The 15853-nt window shown below is 43.0% G+C and overlaps 1 protein-coding gene across 1 annotated transcript; it reads right to left on the reverse strand.

Moving 5' to 3' along the window:
- Positions 1 to 1653: 1653 nt before the first annotated feature.
- On the reverse strand, positions 1654 to 15489 carry LSM04_009630 (HECT domain; the record flags this gene model as incomplete). Its single annotated transcript, XM_067337478.1, has 1 exon — positions 1654 to 15489. One exon carries the CDS (start codon positions 15487 to 15489, stop codon positions 1654 to 1656), a length of 13836 nt encoding a protein of 4611 aa, XP_067193627.1.
- Positions 15490 to 15853: the final 364 nt, after the last annotated feature.

Genomic DNA, 15853 nt, shown 5'->3' on the forward strand with positions numbered 1-15853 from the left:
GAAACAGAGAATTGCAGATAATATGGTAGTTGCAAGTAACTGTATTGTGTAGAGAATTAAAATAAAATACACAAATGATTTATTATTACACATCAAGCAGACAAAAACGCTCGCGCAGAGTGAGAAAGTGAAATAAAAAAAATAAAGAAGAACTATCAACTTCCTATTTCATTATTACATGTTGTCTTATTCTTCCTGTGTCCCCTCACCAGGGACTAAATTTCTCTTTCGCTATTCCGTAATGTATACTTGTATGCGGGTGTAAGGGAATAAATATCATATACAATAAAGTAGTACGTGCATCCGTAAGTGTATATATATATATATATAATCACAATCAAAAGAAATCCTGTATCAAAAAAAAAAAACTGCCTCCTACTTCTTCAACTTTCTCTCGGAAAAAAAAGCAAGGAAAGAAAAAGGGAGAAAAATAAAAGGAAATAAAAAAAAAGAAAAGCCAAGGGAGTAAAAGGAGAAAAAAAAGATGAGAAACTGAAGCAGAAACATACGTAGGTGAAACACAAGATCAGCGAAAGAGAAATAAAAAGAGAAAGAAAAAAGCCCGGTATTCTTTTTCTTTCTCTTTTTATTTTCTTTTCTTCTCCGTGTACTTCACTGTCCCATATATCCATTCATTTATTCAATTGTTGTTGTTGTTGTTGTTTTTACTTTTCGTCCATTTTCTCCAAAAATCTTCTCATTTGTTTTGTTACTTTCGTGTAGCATTTTTTCTTTTCAGAATATAGAAAAGAATCCCTCCCTTTTTTTCCTTTTTCCCACTAATACATACGTACACAATGACGTATGTATATATTTCGTTATACACATGCATATCTACTGTAAGCATCGGTATATACTGTTTCATTGCATCATTGTTCGTTCCACTTTATGCTTTCATTTCTTTGATTTTTGTGTTTTTTTTTCGGTTGAAAATTCACCGTATTTCACATTTTCCAAGTAATTCTGTTCGCCTTATATATATATATATATATCCTTTTTCTTTGTCCCTATGTGCATTGTCATTTTAATATTTTATTTTCCACTCATATATATAGACACAGCTCGCCAAAGATCATGACGTGTGTGTGTGTGTGTGTGTATTTTTTTCTTCTTGTTTTCTTTTGTTTGTTGTCCTTTTCTGTTCCTGATAAGAGACGGGGAAATGCTCACAAAACATAATGGTAAGTACTATAAAATAAATAATAAACAAAAAAAAGCACTCTGATATCCTCCAGCGGAAGGTCTCCACACTTCCATCATGGCAATTTATCCCCTATGCTTATAAGCAACAGGTAATAGTGCTGCACAGACAACAGCAATAATAATGATTTTCCCATTGTTGAATGTTCCTCCTTCAATTTCAACTTCATCACCTCACCTATTTACAGCAGCAATAAACGAAGATCTCTCTCACTTGTTTATATAGTATTTTTTTTACTCTTTTTTTTTCGATAAATGGCAAAAACAATATATAGCAATGTACTCTTCCCTCTTTTTTGTTTTGGCTTTGAGGGGATTCGAGTTTTTTTGTTTCTTCCATTCAACATAAACCAAGACAGCAAGATCTCCGTTTCCTATATATATACTGTCTTTTTTAAAGTATTATTTTCCTCGTTTTTTTTTTTTTGTTCAGTTCCACATTTCCCTCTATTATTACAACATCGCAAATCCTCTGCTGCCGAATGTAATAGCGAGCATCAACTTCTTCCGCAGCTCCTCACTGCTTGGGTACTCTGGCAGATCAATCTTATTAAAACAGGTGTGGGCCTGCGGGAGAAGATCCGCGCTGTCGCCCCACTTTGTAATCGTAAACCGCTGCGGTGATCCACTCGCGGACTCCAAATTACTGAAACCGCCGTGTGGCACTTTAGACGCGCCGGTGGCAAACTGCAGGAGATTCGCCCGATCTTCTTTTGTCATGGAGGCGACAACTTCCCAAAACCAGCGGATCTGCGGTGAGGTGGAGGTGTAGCCCTCGTAGACGGTGTGCCCGCGGAGATCCTCAACGTCGATATCCGGCATTCCACAGATAACGAGTTCCAACTCCTGTGCAGTGAAATTGTGGATTTCTTTGCGTGGAATGACATTGTAGAAACCTTTGAGAAATTCCACCATTTGCTGTTCAATCTGTCGTGTCATGTGGAACTCGCAGCGGAGTCGGACGTATTGGGATTTATTCGCATTCGTTACCGCGATGTGCGCCCCGTTGGGGAGAAGTTCTGTTTCCTGCACCACACCAAAGCGTTCACAGCTCACCGTAAAGAAGAGACCAAGATCACTTACATCATTGCGTAAAAGCCAATTTAGGTTTTCATACATTTCTGGGTCCACACTCTCAAGATCACGAAAGACAGGTTGCACACCAGTCATATGACGATAGACAGCTCGGGTGAAGTGTACATCAATGGGAACACCGTGGGCCACCGCCATACCAACCACTGTTCCGGCAAAGTTAAAATACTGCAAGTGATTGGGATTAACATCTGAAAAAGGATTTGGTTGATATGTCATTCCCTCTCGTGAGTGAATAAATAGAGCATAATTGTCATTCACCATTTCCTCCGCGAGGAGTTGGAACCATTCTCGTGTGAGTCCTCCCGCATCGGCACCTTCCTCACCGCGGAAACGTACATTCAACTGCCCGTGGAAACTCTTTAATTTTGACAATTGCGAGAAACTATCACGCAGGCACTGATCGCGGCTGATGTTAAGTGCGATACGGGAACCATGTGTGGTGTAACTGATATGACGCTGGAACTCTTGCAAACGTATGTTAAAATCAATAAAACCAGGTTCTGATTTTAAAAAGGCAAAGGTATCTTTTAGGAGTTGCGGATCACACTGAATAAGGGCATTAATTGTCAACCGGTTGCATTCTACAAATTGTCTCACCACACGTGGAATGGGAATCGTTTCCTCCCGTACAGAATCATTCGAATTAACAGCAGCAGCACTACCACCACCACCAGTACCAATACCACTACCCATTTCCAATTGTAAGTATCGATGTGAGAGGTGAAAAGGGGGTGGCGGAAGAGGAAAAGACGTACTATGATGATGATGATGATGATCTTGATGATTATGATGAGGATTACTGTTATTATTATTATTATTATTATTATTATTATTATTATTATTATTATTATTATTATTATTATTATTATTATTATTATTATTATTATTACTGTTGTTGTTGTGGTGGTGGTTGTTATTATTATTCTGATTGGCTTGGTTTTGCTCTGCACGCTGTTGTTCACGTTTAAGGGCTCTATCAGCTGCGTCAGAAACACTTGATGGTGTGTGAGTTGTGTCCAGCATAAAACGTTCCGTCTCTGTTTTCTCGACTGTAAGGCTGCTGAGACTATCCATTCCAACACTTGCCGAATATCCCGCTCTTCGGTGTTCTGCCATGTGAAACTGACAGAATCCAGACAAGAGAAGAAGTACAGCTTGTGGTAGCATTACAGAAGAGCTACTCTCTAGGTGTTGCATAATAAAGGAAATTTCAGCAAGATACATTTGTGAGGCGTGCCACATAAGGGAGAGTTCACGTGGTTCAGGGCGGTGTACATCAGAGTAGGGAAGAAATAATGCGCCTAACTTGTCATCTCTGGTATTTAAGTTCATATAAGAAAGAGCAACATTTGCCTCCTGCACCTTCCACATTCTATTCATCATATCACTACCACTACTACCACTATTATCACTTCCAGAAACTGCAATAACACCACTAGTAGAAATACCTGCAGGATTGCTACTACGACCAACATTATCATCATATCGTCTTCCTCCCTCCCTAGTTCCATGACTATTAAATGGTACACTACTACCTGGGGAAGAAGCGGAGGAAACACTACGTGGAAAGGCGCTACGGAATGCTTTTATACATGCGTGAATTCCAGCCGTAATCTCTGTAGCCAATCCAATAATAACCCGCTCCACAACCGCAATAGGACTATTATCATCAGCCACTCCTGCTGTTGCTGTATCACGTCGTGCACTCTCTTTAATACCGAGTCGCAAAAACCCAACCATCTCCTGTGCCATCTCTTCTGTACACTTTGGGTGACGCAGTAGTTGCAAAACGGCATCTAACGTCCCATTGGATGTTACAAGGGCGTAACCCCAACGACGTGCCCGTTGCAACTCTTCCTCTGCACTTGTCATCACAAGACTACACGCTGGGCAAAGAAGAAAGTGACATGGTCTACACTCAAAGGCAGAGGTTCCTGGGCACATTTTGGTATAACAAATAGCACAGGTAAAGTTAGCATCTACATACGATGGATGATTTATAACCTGCCACCAAAGTGTATGTGGATGTCGTGGGTGTCGAATGGAAGTACCGGAAGTAGTAATTCCAAGGTCTTCTGTTGTGGGTTGTGCCCGTATTGATACATCTTCTAATAGGCGTAGTTTGGTGTTAAGTTCTTTCATGAGAATTGTAAATGTTGGCACTACATGCAAAGATGGGAAACGCAAAACAACTTCCACAAGCCACCGAAAAAGAGCCACTTGTATGGCTTTTAACTCTGTCGCATTATACGCCTCATCCACAGGCTTCACTGGTTCACCCTCATCTACGCCATCTGGAAGTCTAATAAAACACATACCCGCAGCACGGCAACGTCCGACAAGCTTTAGAATCGTAATAAGTACCTGATCAGCAATACGACTACGAATACGTTCTTCTTTCCCACTTAATCCAGTTGAAGTGTTTCCACTCTCCTCTTTCATCGCCGTTGCAGCGGCAGCGTATGAGGGTCCTTCTAGTACTACATCAAGAAGATGTTTCAACGCCCTTGTCGCCTCTGTAGTGTTTACACACACTGTGCTAAGGAATGACACCAGTTGCAGTGTAACAGATAAATTAGATGATATAGTGCTGTGTCGCTCCAGTGGAACTGGACCACCCTTTGTTAAGCAAATAAGCTCCACCAATTGTTTCATTACATCTGCCGGTACCGTAGGTACCGCCGCTTGAAGACCTGCTGCACCTTTTTCTCTATTTGGAGGTGCTACAGATCCACCGTGCCGTGGCACACGTCCACGTTGGGCTCGAATAGATAACATGAGTTGTAATTCCGTCGGACGGTTATGCCCGCGGGGTGGACGTACTGGACGACGACCAATACCCATCCCATCACTTCTGTTATTGTTGTTGTCATTACTATCCTCACCCCGACCCCTCACTCCCATACCGCCGCTCTCTCGTTGATTTTCATTTCCTGCCAAACGTTGACCACGTCCAACACTCCGATGACGTAGTTGTCTCTGGATGCTTGAGAGTAAACTGTGTGGATCCGCCTCCCCTGGATGCGCACCGACAGGTGACGACACTGATGGAAAGGGAATATCCAGCATGCTAGTACGATTTCTACCACCAGTAGAAAGCATTGGAGATGGATCTAAATCAATAGTAGTCGCTGGTGTTTCAGTAGTTATCTCTTCCACTCGAGTGTCCAGTCTACGTACACCTTCCTCTCCACCACGCGTCATTATGTTCTGCAGTTCACGCAGTACCCTAGCTTCTGCGTAAAGTTCAGCATTTCCTTCAAGGTGTCGCATGTCACATGTAAGTAGAATATCACGTCGCACATCTGGTGAAACGGCAGCGAGTACATCTGTTAGTACATCTGCTGCATTAGTATTCTGCGAGTCCGTTCCTTCTCCATCGGCACCTGTGACGCGTCGCCAGCGTTGCTCCACCTCTAATGCCTCTTGTTGCACACTTGGTGATAACTCGGAGAGGAAGTCTGTGAAAATACGAGTGCGACGGCCATTTACTTCGTGTTCACGATCGTGTAGTAATAAGTTCATGTGTTCAAAGAATATCTCACGTCGGAGTGATTCTGGTAGTTCAAGAAGAAAATGTGGTTCAATAACGTTAAACCATGGTTGTTGCTCTACTGGTGGTTCCCCGGTGGCTGCTCTATCAGAAGATGTGTTGCTAATCGCAGTATTAGCTTCACCTCTTGGGGCATTAGCAGAAGTACCTTGTTCTGCACTGGTAGCAATATTAACGGAGGAAGTTAATTGATGCGCATTTTCCCCCATAGAAGTACCGCCAAGATTTCCAGTGCTTCCTGTTTCAGTTCCCTCAACATCATTTCTGTGTCCATCATCGTGTATGTTTAAGGAAGTAATGTCATTGCTGCTATTTGTATCTACGGATGTATTACCTCCAAGTCCACCACCTGAACCACTTGATCGATATATCATCTGTTCTGTTGGTGTACCCAATTCCAATGGGGAATGTAATGTTGAATTAAGTCTGTTAGCTGCTGCTGCTACTGCTTCACCCCTATTACCAGCATTACTAAGATTGTTATTGCTGTTATTTGTTGTGGGTGGTTCTAAAACAGATACGACTGGAGACACCACCTCCGTTGCACGCAATGGAGGAGGTAAAGGTTCAAATACGTGAAGTGTGTTCCACTGCCGTTCCACTGCGGCATTAATTACCTCGCAGACATTCACAAGACGCGCGATAATACCACTGTGTTCTGTAGAGTACTGATAAGGATCACGTTCTGCCATAGTAAGGCGGTGGTGTCTAAAGTACTCAAATACAGATGCGCTATTATCAAAAACATCACCAGTGGCTCCATTGCTAGTGTAAAATGACCAACTGTTGTAGTTGTTTCCAGTGGGACGTCCGAGTGCTGAGTCATGGAGATCCAACTGTTCCACCTCTAGTAATAGCGAACGTGGGATATTTACTTCTGCATGATCACCTTCCATCAAAGCAACAAACTCTGCACCTGAGATTGGAAATGATTCATCGTGTCCTGCATCACGCAAGAATCGGGGGTGGTCTGCCATAAACGGTAGTAACTCTTCAAATTCGGTATCTTCCTCATCCTCTTCCTCATCTTCATCTTCCACCACATCATCTTCGTTTTCTTCATCATCTTCTTCTTCTTCATCATCATCATCTCTCATGCCCTCAGCATCTCCGTCGTGAAAATCAAGAAGGGACGCATCAGTCTCGTACATCCCAAAATGTCTAAATTGCTGGAGAACTGGAGCACCTTCAGCTTGCAATGCCTCATCATCATCATTTTCATCATCATCATCATCATCATTCCCATCATCATCATTCTCATCATTCTCATCATGATTACCTTCACCAGCACCCACGTCTTCGTCGTCGTGGGCGGTGTAGTCATTCTCGGAGTCATCGTGATTTTGGTACAACAAAAGACTACCACCGGGAGGGAGAAACCCCGAAATATCCAAGACGATATTTCTCACAGATTCACTCAATCTATCAACACGTGATGTATCAGCAGGTTCAACACTCCTCTCACGTTGATCATTGCCACTGACCAGATTATTTATGTAAAAAGACTCATCACCACCAGAGTTATTTACATGTTCCTCTTCCTGTTGTTGTTGCGGTGGTTGGGATGGTGGTGCTTCATGGCTATCCTCAGGCCTAACGGTAGTGTATTCCTCTGCTGGTGGCAGTACGTTCTGCTGTGGAGCCCCTACACTCCCACTTCCACTATTACTACTACTACTACTACTACTACTGTTATTATTATTATTATTATTATTATTATTATTATTATTATTATTATTATTATTATTATTATTATTATTATTATTTCCCTCTTGCTCCGTATGGCCTTCTACTTCTACTTGGGCGGTATTTGAGGCATTTTTACTGTTACTATTGCCATGGGCTAACAATACACGACGAATGACAAGGAGAAGCGCAGCTGCATCACGTTCTGTGGTGCAGCACTGAAGACGAACCATGCGATACAACACTTCAAGTGCCCCACGCCGATAAAGTTCATCACACAAGCGCCAAACAAGTGAACTTGATGCAGCCACAAGTAGTAGGCGCAAAATATGAAGAAGATTACAGGCCATCCGTTTTGGTGAGGGTTCAATGGTTGGGTTATTATTTTCATTGCTTTTCTGTTTTTTCTCTCCCTTGTTCTCTTCGTCCTCATCCTCTCTATCACACTCTTCCTCTTCATTGCTTATATTTTTATGTGACTGTATATCATCTAGCATCACCCCAAGTGCATTCAGTAGCATCTGTGCTAACCCTGAAGGTGCTTTTTGTGCAACATTGAAGAAGAACTGTTCAAGTAGTTCTAGCTGCGATCCATCCATAAACATCACTACCGCAAGGAATGGTGTGAGGAAGAGAGAATGTTTTTGTGGAGTTAAAGGATCACCAGATTGTAATTCTTGTTCTTGTTGTTGTTGTTGATGATGATCCTGTTGTCGCATGTGTTCCCCATCACCTCCTGTGTTGTGTTTTTCAAATATCTTCTGCATACTTTCTGGCAGTGGTATATTCACATTGTATGTCGTAACCATGGAGGCAATGAAAGGTAGACTCGTAATGTGATTTAGAACTGTTGCGACGGCACTTGGCAATAACATCTTAGATGCCAGACGCTGCAAAAGCATATCAAACATCTCTCCAACCACAAAACGATGTAAGGAGTGTGAACTGCACATTGCAGATGTTCGTGGTGGTTTGCGCGGTGCCACCCACACAGCCGTCTTGATTTGATCCGATCGTGTCAATTCACCGTTTTTACTATCGCTATCGAGAATATGTACAGCACATGAGCTGTTGAACACGGTACAAAATGTCTTTGGTTGTTTTTCAATAATAGAACGTAAAGCCGTTATAAAATCATTCAGTGGCATTGATTGTCGATGAACTTCCGCAAGATTACGTAAATGCTGATCATGATGACCTTTACGTGCATTACTGCGGGCATGTTGGGCACAAAGCTCCTGTACATCCTTCTCTCGTAGTGTGTATGTGGCACCAACCCGCATTCGGTTTTGTACGGCATTTAACATGGCTGAATAGACCACCCACTCTGTGTGTTCCGGCCAGTCTATGAGAGACTTCAGTACCGGTAGACGAGCCGTAGATGAAGATACATCATTGCGTAACAGGCGAGAAATAGCTCGCTCCACAAATCCTTTTTTCGTAGTGTCATTTAACTGGTAAAGGTGAGAAACCAGCGAGGTGTCGGCGGTTTCCAGCAATTTTGAAAGAAATAATATGGCTGTATGTGTAACAGGTGTTTCTAGAACGAGTTCTTCGTTAGACTTCTCTTTATTGTTATCTTGGTGGTTATGATTTCCGACATTTCCACTCTCTTCTTCTTCTTTATGTTCTTCTTTTTCTTGCTGTTTTAGATGTTCCTCTTCCATGATAATGTCATCACTGGCCAAATAGTCCATTACCAATTCAGCGCACAAAGATACGAGTTCCTTAGATAACATAGATGTTCCCCCAAGAAAGGAAGAGATACTGAGTTTTACCTCTGCAGTAGTTCCAGAAACAGCATATCGCCCTGAGGATTTTTCCTCATCATTATCATCATGACCCCTGACAGTATCTGTAGTCATTGGACTCTGATTATTATTATTATTATTATTACTGCTTTCACCTGGTTGTGACCCATCCAATCTTTTATCCGATGAATTCTCTTCATTCTCATCTACAGTCTCCTCATTCTTTTCAGATGAGTTAGGGTAACCAAATTCTGTTAAAAGATCTACAATAGGTTGTAGATCACTCCCTATATCTAGAGTTTTTTGACGCATTCTCAAAGTAATTCCATCAACATAGTGTGGTTGACGGCAAAGGTGCCCCATCCAGCAAAAATTTAACGGGTTTCCATGGTAATACGTACATGGCCTCATTCCCTTCTCTCCAAAGATATCCGAAGAACATGCCGAGAGAAAGGTAAAGAGTTGCCCATAGAGAGCATTACAATGACGTCGTTGTTCTTGCTGTTGTAAAGGACTTGATACAACTTCGCTTGAAACTCGTTTTATCTCTGCTGTAATACAGTCATATATAGCACGGGGAAGTTGAGTTTGTGTGACCAATGTCGTTCGCTGTATAGATGACTTTTCCTGGGATAGAAGTACAGCTAAAATCTCCAGCAATGTATAGTAGCGGCCCGGATCCATAAGAATGAGGCGTATAATCCGCTCGAGTATAGATATATGTCGCATCCGCTGCTTCTCCCCGTGTGGGATATCACACACACCAGAGAGTGTAGCGGCATAGTACACCCAACACACTCTACAGCAAAGCCGCCGCAGCTGCACTCGCTGTTCCTCCGTAACGCCCTCCGCAAAGCGTTGTGTGGCAGCAACATCCAATACCCACTGCATGACGCGATCCACCAGTAGAGTGGATCCCACATCACTCTGTTGTTGTTGTTGTTGTTGTTGTTGTTGTTGTTCTTGTGATTCTTGTTCTTCTTGTTGTTCGTCTTGACGCTGTTCTTGTTCTTGTTGTTGTTGCTGTCTTTGTCGTCGCCGATGTTGTTGTTGCAAATAAAAGGTTCCAGGAGAAATACTGGTGAGTGGAAACATCCTGGTAAGTGGGCCCATGCCGTTAGCTGAGACCATATCGGGAATCATACCACTAAACATGTTTCTCAGGCGAAGTAGGGAATCGGTGACCCCATCTTCGTCTATGTCTGGCCTACGTAGCCCCATATCACTATCAATGTCATTGTCGTTGTTGTTACTGTTATCGTTATCATCATTGTCATCGTCATCGCCATTATCATTCTCAATCTCTGAAAGTGCGTTCATAGCGACTTGGTCTGCATTCTGTAAAAATATAGACGTATTAAAATCAAAGAGCCGCGCAAGAATCGCAAGTGTCATTGCCGGTGTAAACGAAAGACCGTGAGATGGCCATGTGGAATGCACAAAATAGAGGAGTGGCAGCATCCATTGACGGCGTGCGGTGCCTCGCTCTGGTGAGACTCTTAGCAATACCTCAAGTATATGTGTCATGGAGTTAACAAGCTCCGCAAGTTTAGTGGAGGATGTAGTAGAAGTAGTAGTAGTAGTAGTAGTAGTAGTAGAAGAGGAAGATGATGAGGAGGAGGGGGAAGAAGGAGCAGAAACTGTATTGGGATTTGTACTATCACCAGTACAACCACTGCGAATATTATCCACACCACCTTCTGTGGAATTAGCAGGAACTGGCGATGGCACAACACCTGCTTCCGGAACTGATACTGATACTGTTGTTGTTGCTGTTGGCGGTGGTACTTCTGCTGCGACTGCAGCTGTTGCTGCTGCTGATGAGGAGGAGGATTCTTTTTGTAGAGGTAGAATACACTTTGTAATGAAATTTAGGGATACAACAATGCTGGAAATAGATGGTGCAAAGTTATTATCACTGCTAGAAACACCACGCCAAGGTAGGGAAAGAATTACCTCAGAGGACTTAATTCGTGTCTCAACTTCCTTCAGTTGAGAGATGTTTAGAGCATCTAGAGCAGTCTTGTGAGAGATATCTTTCAGAATCGCCTGATCGGCACATCCCTCCGGATTCTGTTGTATCATCTCATCCCGTTTCCTTTCAATAGCCGACTTTATGGTTTTCCTGATCCTTGACAGCACATTCGCCGTCCCCTGTAAGACATGGGCCATCGTTACTGGTAATAACGGATGTTGCCCAGATGCTAAAATAGCCCGATTGTAGTGCGGTGGTGTAGACGGCAAAGTACTGCGGGTGCGATCGGGTGGTGGAAGAAGCAAACCGGCAATATAAACACGAAGCCGATCCACCGCACTCATCGCCTCCCCACCCAAACCAACACCAACACCAACGAGACTACCGGTCACAGGAGCCGCTGAAGCCGAAACGGATCTAACGGTAGTTGTACCGGCGGGTTCTCCCGCCACAGCTACGCCTACGCCTGCATTTGTCATTCCCGCTCCAGCACCGCCAATAGCATTTGTAGTCGTTGTTGTGGTTGTCGCCGTTGTTGTGGTTGTGGCAGCTCTAAAGGTGTATGTTACTACAGGGGTTGCTATACCATCTAATGAACCCCGTTCCTCTCCAGATAAGAGTGCGGAATCGTTATAATGACCTGCACCTGATGGTACGGACCAGTCAAAGGAAAAATCAGCATCTGATACGGGTGTTTCATTGACACCTTGTGCTGCCTCCACTCCCAATGTATGTGTTAAGGGCACTGTTGCTATTGCCGTAGTTGCGCCAAGCATACTTGTTGCTGTTGTTGCTTCTCTCCCTGTACCTCTGTTCTCTGTTATATTTCCATCCGTCTCTACAATACCACTACTGCGTTTGTCTTTCGCCACCTCCATAGCAACATATATATCGAAAAGGGCGTTAGCCAATTCTCGTCTGAACTTTGAAATGACTGCCCATGACGGGGTACTTTGAAACTTTACAAAGAAAGCGCATGTCAGGAGATGCAGCATATCCGCACGACTTTCTGTAAGCTGGTCATTTTTTACCAATTCAATGGACTCTTCAGTGTACTTGATAATTTCATATGTGACGCTATCCAGCATATCTGAAGGAAGCTCCAAGAGAAATGAAGCGAGGACACTGCAATTAGAGAGGGCTGTAGCGGCTCGACACGGTAATCGAAGGAAAGCAGCAATTAACTTAGAAACCACACGCTTAAGTCGAAGAAATTTCTGAACAAGTGCATCCGTTGCAGAAACCGTGGCGTCTGGAACACGATGACGTGGACGACGACTTGAGCTGCGCTGTGAGAATTGTCGAAATCCTGCACCACTGAGACACGATAAGATATTCCAAATAGAGAGTGCCAATTCCACAGGAGGGTTTGTTCGTTGTGCTGCCTCTACAAGATATGTTAATATCTCTTGTAGAGCTGAAAAGAAACCATCCTGTAATTGGGGAAGTGTGCGGAGCAAAGAAAGGAGATCTTTACCGGCTAATGATGCTGCTTGAGTAGTGACATGCAATGATTGTGTTCCAATTGAACGTGAAGAGGAGGTGGACTGGGGTGATGAAGAAAAAGGTAGAATAAGGCTTAACATAAAAATTCGCATGACTTCTGGTTTTTGTAAGTCAGCATGTGTGCTGTTATGTACTGCAAAAGCTTGCAAAACGCTGCAAATATTAACTATTGGAATAGCCTGTTCATAATAGGCCATAGAGTCAATTGAGACTACCGCCTCTGAAGGATTTCCTCCAGTAGGGTTCTTAATTTTATTCTTCTCATCTGGTTCTGCTTCTCCCTCCTCATTTTCCATTTGGGTATTACTTTCATTCACTGTACTGTTTCCTTTAGTGTGAGAGGGTAATGATGAATTTTGCTGTTCTTCTGACACTTCATCCCCCGTCGGGCATACCGGGCTGCTCGGCGATGATGATGTATGTTGAACAGCGGCTACTTCTCCTTCGTAATACCGCTTAAGAAGCGTAGGTCCCTCTCCAATCTCCATTATAATGTGAAGCACACCTCGCTGTAATAGGGCAGGCACCACATCTCGAACATTATGATGAATGCAGGCTGCGAGAAAACGAAAAGCAGCAGCCACAAGTACAGGATGACCACCAGGGTAAAGAATCTTTTCACAAATGTGTCGGCATAACTCATATCCATCTTCTCCATGCGGAGAAAGTAGAAAAACAATAGGGTTTGTAGACTCATGAGCGGATACCGTAGTGAGACGTTCTAGTACAATAAAGCACCACCGTAGTACATTTACTGCTTCATAGGACCATCCATAAGAACGTACTACACTGCGATCACCATTTCCAACACTAGTATTATCAACATCAACACTTTCAACCACACCACTGTGGCCGCTGTTGTTGTTGTTGTTTTTGTCTTTGATTTTCGGAGCATCATCAGAGCGCTTTTCATCCATGTACGTTCGCATCACAGTTACGACGGCCTGTATAACGCCATGATTAAGTGCCAAAGCCGCGGCTGTGTTATCACGAGTGAGAGTTAAACTTCGCATGACAAGTGCTGGGCAATAGTGTGGTTGCGATCCGAGCATCTCCGTCATTTGCGCTACCATGGCTGAAAGCAATGCAGAACTTGATGGTCCGCTTGTTGGAAATACGGCAATGTATGTACTGTGGTAATCCATAAGAAGACGATACTGCCATTCATCCGCCAGGCAGCGGTGACTTCCAACTTGAAACTTTCTGTGAAAGGGCAGCACTCGGCTTATTGTGTCTAGTGGGTTTATCGCAGCATAACTCGCAATAAGATTATAAAGTGCCCCACCAGAGCGTATGGAAAAGTGCCATGCTCGCAAAACATCGGCTATTGTTCCTACAAGTGTTGCGGCACTTGGAACCGGCATCACTTTTTCCTCACTATGCATCTGCTGAGAAGATGTATGAATAGTTTTGCCATTATTCTCCTCCTCATCCTTATTCTCCTCATCTTCATTATCATCATTATTACCATCATCATCATCATCATCATCATCCTGGTCTACATCCTCCAAGATTGTGGAGAAGAGTCTTTCGGTGTTCCATACACTTCGGAAAAACTCACACGCCGGGCCTGAGAGTATTTCACTGCGATCCGGTGATGACATCATCTGCAAACAAAGCAGTCGACAACGACACCACCAAAGAAGTTTCTCCGCATCTCCTGCGGCATCTGCCATGCTGTTTAGCACGGCTTGTCCAATCTCCATACAATCCAGTGCATCACTGCTTCTATAATGTTTGGGCCGCAGTAGACTCTCTGGTACAATCTGCAGTGGATTCGTCACCAAATTCGGTAAACGCAGTAATTGTGCATCCGCCTCACATTCCTCTTGAAAATTTGTCAAGTTACTTCTATTCCGCCTGCGTTGCCGCTGCCGCTTACGGGCCCGCAGACAACACTTGACAACTTCCTCAAATGTCGGTGAGGCCTCCCAGCCGTGGGCTACAATACGCAGCACGGCCGTACCGTCGAGCACCTTCTCTGGGGGATATGACTGTGTGAAGTTCACAAGAAGGCCGAGATACACAATGGATGGATCGCGGCATAACATCAATCGGGCCGTGCACGTCACTGCTGGACAACCATCACTCCGCACAACGCGGTAGGGCGCACAGAAGACCGCAAGCAAAAGCAATACAGACCGCAAATCATTATACCCATTATGATTGTCTTTATTATTATTATTATTATTATTATTATTATTATTATTATTATTATTATTATTATTATTATTATTATTAGTAGTAGTAGTAGTAGTAGTAGTAGTAGTATTAGTAGTAGTAGTAGTAGTAGTAGTAGTAGTAGTAGTATTATTATTATTATTATTATTATTATTATTATTTTCATTATTATTTCCACTAATATCATCAGTATCATCGGCATCCCCAGGATTACTAAAGATATCACTGCTGCTATTCTTTCTATCAACTCCACGTCGTAATATATCCCGTGCATGCAATCGCCACCACCTCCATGATACATCCTTTAGGAGGTCTCCAAATCCCTTGCTACAAAACCCGTTCATATCACGAAAGAACTCCTCATCATGTAGTATATCATCAAAGACACGCGGTGTTAAATCGGGGTTATTTTTACACTCTTTCAAACGCGAAAAGTAATACAATAAACTTGATGATGGTAATGACAATTGCAGTCCGGCCTGTAGATCATCATGTACAGGCAATAGCGCCTGCCCCCGAACAGTACCAACACGACCCTGCATAATTCAAAAAAGACAAACAAAAACTGTCTTCTCTCTTACGTTTTTTTTCTTTTTGGATAGATTGCTTTTCAGCACTTGTGCGTATGAACCAGTATCTTCTTTTTTTTTATATAATTCCCTTCGGTGTTATGTGTTACACTCAAAATTAGGAAACAACACAAACACACAAACAGACAGAAAAAAACAAAAAAAAGGAAAACAGAAATAAAGCCAAAGATAGCCTTTTCCTAATTTTCCGTCTCCTTTTCCTTTTTTTCCCTTTACCGGAGGATTCTTTTGCTGTTGGCGTCACTTCCTTCTTTTTTAAAATACTTTTTCTTGGCCTTTTTGTGTTACTTCAAGGTACTCGACTTTCACTTTTTTT

This window comes from Trypanosoma melophagium (assembly GCF_022059095.1).
Source record: "Trypanosoma melophagium isolate St. Kilda chromosome Unknown ctg16segment0, whole genome shotgun sequence".
NCBI lineage: Eukaryota > Euglenozoa > Kinetoplastea > Trypanosomatida > Trypanosomatidae > Trypanosoma > Trypanosoma melophagium.